This window comes from Trichechus manatus, unplaced genomic scaffold (genome assembly GCF_000243295.1).
Source record: "Trichechus manatus latirostris isolate Lorelei unplaced genomic scaffold, TriManLat1.0 scaffold00065, whole genome shotgun sequence".
Taxonomy (NCBI): domain Eukaryota; kingdom Metazoa; phylum Chordata; class Mammalia; order Sirenia; family Trichechidae; genus Trichechus; species Trichechus manatus.
In genome coordinates this window covers 286,492-290,338 of record NW_004444001.1, presented here as the reverse complement: position 1 = coordinate 290,338, position 3,847 = coordinate 286,492, and the positions used below count along the sequence as shown (strand labels likewise).

At 50.3% G+C, this 3,847-nt stretch overlaps 1 protein-coding gene across 1 annotated transcript; it reads left to right on the top strand.

The window, feature by feature from the left end:
* The first annotated feature begins 532 nt into the window (after positions 1-532).
* On the top strand, positions 533-2,436 carry CLPS (colipase). Its single transcript, XM_004379398.1, has 3 exons — positions 533-619; positions 1,758-1,880; positions 2,308-2,436. The coding sequence occupies exons 1-3, from the start codon at positions 533-535 to the stop codon at positions 2,434-2,436; spliced, it is 339 nt and encodes a 112-aa protein (XP_004379455.1).
* The last annotated feature ends 1,411 nt before the right edge of the window (positions 2,437-3,847 follow it).

Here is a 3,847-nt window from a genome sequence, read left to right as displayed (position 1 = left end):
TTCCTTTAAGATCTATCTATAGAGGATCAAATTGACAATAGTAACTTGAAAGATTAGACAGGAAACTTAGCGAGCTGAGAGTTTATGTTAATGGGGGAGGAACAACTTGAAAAAGGTGGGTGAGAATGGTTGCACAACTCGAAGAATGTAATCGATGTCATGGAATTGTACATGTAGAAATTGTTGAACTGGTGTATGTTCTGCTGTGTATATTCTCAACAGCAATAACAAAAATAAAATAAATTATGAAAAAAGTGTTCCAGAGTTCACATTCTTAACCACGATGCAATATTGCCACCCCTCCCCGACACACACATGTGAGAGGCAACAGGGTGCCTGCCCAGCTGCCTTATCAGGAGCCCCCCACCCCCCCATAGCAGATTGGCCACAGCTGTGCCTCTGCTCACGGCAGGCGCCACAGGATGGGGAAGGTGGGTCACATGTGGGTAGGGCCCCTTTTATAGCCCCATCACCCCAACTGGCTCTATCCTCTGCCACCTGACCTGCTGGTTACTGGCTACACCCACTCGTCATGGAGAAGTTCCTTGTCTTTCTGCTTATCGCCCTCGTGGTGGTAGCCTATGCGGTTCCTGACCCCCGGGGAATCATTATCAGCCTGGTAAGAGGGTCTGCAGGGGAGATGTCACTGATGTCACCGCCTGGGGCTGGCCGGGCCTGGGAGGTGCGGCATCTCTTCCCTTACTGCCCCGTGCCCTGTCCTGAGCCTCTTCCCCAGGGGCCCCCAGAAGAGGCTGACCAACTCCTCAAAAGTTCTGACCAGAGCATCTCAAATCAGTGCTTCAACCTGACTGTGAGGGGCTTTATAAAAATCCAGAGTCTGAGGCTCTCGCACTGGAAACCCTGACTCAGCAGCTTCAGGAGTTTAAAAAGCTTCCCCAATGATTCTGGCTTCTGACCCAGGGTGGGAGGTGGAGAAGAACTGGCTTAAATATCACCTCTCCTGGGGGAATCTGACAGAACAAGATCTAACATCCACAGAACACTTACTATGTGCTAGTCACCATTCTAAATACCTCCAGAATATTTACTCAGTTAGTCCCTGTAATAACCATGTGAGGTAGATACTATTTTTATCAACCCCATTTTCAGATGGAGAGCTGAAATAGGGGGAGGTTAAGCAGCCTGCTTGAAGTCATCCAGCTGAAAAGTGGTTGAGCTGGGCCTGGAGCCCAGGCAGTCTGGCCCCAGATCCTGCTCTCACCACTGCCCCACACTGCCTCTCCATCCCATGTCAGAACCGGGTAAGCCCTTTGTGGTCACCTAGTTCAAAGGTTCTTAACGTGAGGCCCGGGGTCCCCCGGAAGTTATGTGTAGAGGCTTGTGGGAAGGGAGAGTTCCAGGGAGAAGTTACTCAACTTTCACAGACTTCTCAAAGGAGTGTTGGGCCCAGAGAGGTTTGGAGACCCTGTTCTTGGGCCACACATGCACATTCCAGATAGGAACATTGCCCCAGGGTGGAGCAGCGACTTGTCCAGGGCCACCTAGAGAGTTGACAGTGCAGCTGGTACTAGAACCAAGGTGTCCTGGCCCTCAGCCCCGGCTGCTTCCCAGGCACCTCACTGCCCACTTCTTACGTGGGCTGGTGGTGGGCAGAAAGGCCACCAGACCGAGGGGTTGAATTCCTTCACAAACACCCCCACCAGGGGAAGCATTGTCATGGCAGTGGGTGGCAGGGTGGGGTCTGTGTGGAGAAGGGGACTAGGGGAGGGCCTGGAGCTGACTGGCTGCCTCTGCAGGAAGACGGAGAGCTCTGCCTGAACAGCTACCAGTGCAAGAGTCGGTGCTGTCACCATTCCACCGGGCTGAGCCTGGCCCGCTGCGCGCCCAAGTCCAGCGAGAACAGCGAGTGCTCTGCCCAGGTAGATGCCCAGGGGCTGAGGAGGGGAGGGATGTCTCAGAGAAGGAGGCTTGGGGATTGGGGTCAGGGAGGAGGGTCGGCCTCGTGTTGAATGCTGAGGGGATGAGGAGAAGGTCAACAGGCCTGATAGCACCTTCACATCCCATCATCTCTCTTGACCCTCACAACTGACAGGTGAGACGAGTGGGAGCAGGGATTTGTTATGCCAATTTCAGGGATAGGTAAATAGAGGCTTCAGAGGGATCAAGTTAGTAAGAGCAAGCGAGTCACAGAATGGAGACTCCCACAGTGACCCCTGGGGAGGCGGTCAGGAGAAGCACCATCTGAAAAAACAGACTAGCCTGCTGGTTCTTGGGGTCTGGCAGGGGCAAGTGATGCCAAAGCAGCCCCCCACAGCTCATAATGCCATTGGCTCCATGTCTCTGCAGTCACTCTATGAGGTTTATTACAAGTGTCCCTGTGAGCGGGGCCTGACCTGCGAAGTGGACAAGACCCTCATGGGTTCCATCACCAACACCAACTTTGGTATCTGCCATGATGTTGGAAGCTCCAAGTAGTGAGACCACCCACCCACCGCTGCCCCCAGCCCAGCATGCCCCAGGCCAGGGCCACCTCTGTCCTCCTTCACCCGCTTGACCAGCACCTCTGTTTTCTTATTGGGTTCTTGGCAATTAAAGCCCTTCCTGCAAATCTTGCCCAGGCTCCTGGATGTTCTTACTGAGTCAGCGTCTTCTTGACATTACATCAAGCCTCTGCATCACTGGGGCAGCCATCAGGCCAGAGGAAGAAGGGATGGGGCTAGGGAGGATGTGGCCGGCCAGACAAGACTGGGGACAAGGTTGTGAAGCAGAACCTGCTGGGTTGGGAGCCTCTCCATTTCTGGGGAGCAGTCACACCTCCCTGGGATGTCTTCCTTGCCCTTCAAATTATCAGAGATACACACAAACTCACATACACAGCTCCGGTGGGGAGTTATAATAGCCTATATATTCTTTACCTGGCATCAAAACTTAGCAACACATAAAAATTATTTGTGAGATATTTTACATTCTTTTTTTTTTTTCTTTCCATAATAAGTCTTTGAAACTCAGTTTGTATTTTACGCATCTCAATTCAGACATACCACCCTTTAAGTACCCAACATGCACATGTGGCTGGTTAGTAGCTACTATATTAGAGAGTGCAGGTCTACAGGGTCCAGCATTAGGAGTTTTTTATGGATTCAAAGCTACAAATACCTCTGCTTTTATAGCTGAATATCTATCGGATCTAGAAAGAAGACGTGTTGAAATGATAATATTTTTTATATACTGGATTAAATAAATATTATCAAAAAAGATGGCCACTAGAAAATGTTGAATTACATATGTAGCTTTCATTTTATTTTTATTGGGCTGTGCTGCTGAAGACTCTCAATTTCTGTTGCTTTTCAGAATCAAAGGCCTGCCTCGTTTTCTTCATAGCGGAGGCACAGTCTATCCACAGCTCAGCGTTCTTTTCTCCCTACAAATTTCTCTTGATTCTGACAGCAGCAGCCTCTATCAGTGACCACTTTCCCATAGGGGCAGCTGAGTCTCCATGGCTTGGAACCAGTTTAATTATGTCAGCAACGTATCTTTTTTCCTTGACCTTCTAACTTCTTAAGACATTTCAGAGCCTAGTGTTGCGAACAAGGAGAGAAGGACTGGGTTGCCACTTCTACTCTTGCCACTAACACACCCACTTCCCCCTCCCACCTGCCCCTCCCCAACCTCCCCATCAATTCTTCCCAGAGTAGCTGTTGTGGGTGTTGTTAGGTGCCCTCGAGTCAATTCTGACTCCTAATGACCCCATGTGACATAGTAGAACTGCCCCACAGGGTTTTCTAGGTTGTAATCCTTACAGGAGAAGATTACCAGGTCTTTCTCTTGTGGAGTAGCTGGGTGGGTTTGAATTGCCAACCTTTCAGTTAGCAGCTAAGCTGCTTAA

Excerpts from the sequence above, each read along its gene's own strand:
- CLPS (XM_004379398.1), top strand. The coding sequence starts at position 533 with ATGGAGAAGTTCCTTGTCTTTCTGCTTATCGCCCTCGTGGTGGTAGCC. Across the intron at positions 620-1,757 it reads GGGGAATCATTATCAGCCTG|GAAGACGGAGAGCTCTGCCT; the intron begins GTAAGAGGGTCT and ends CTGCCTCTGCAG. Across the intron at positions 1,881-2,307 it reads ACAGCGAGTGCTCTGCCCAG|TCACTCTATGAGGTTTATTA; the intron begins GTAGATGCCCAG and ends ATGTCTCTGCAG.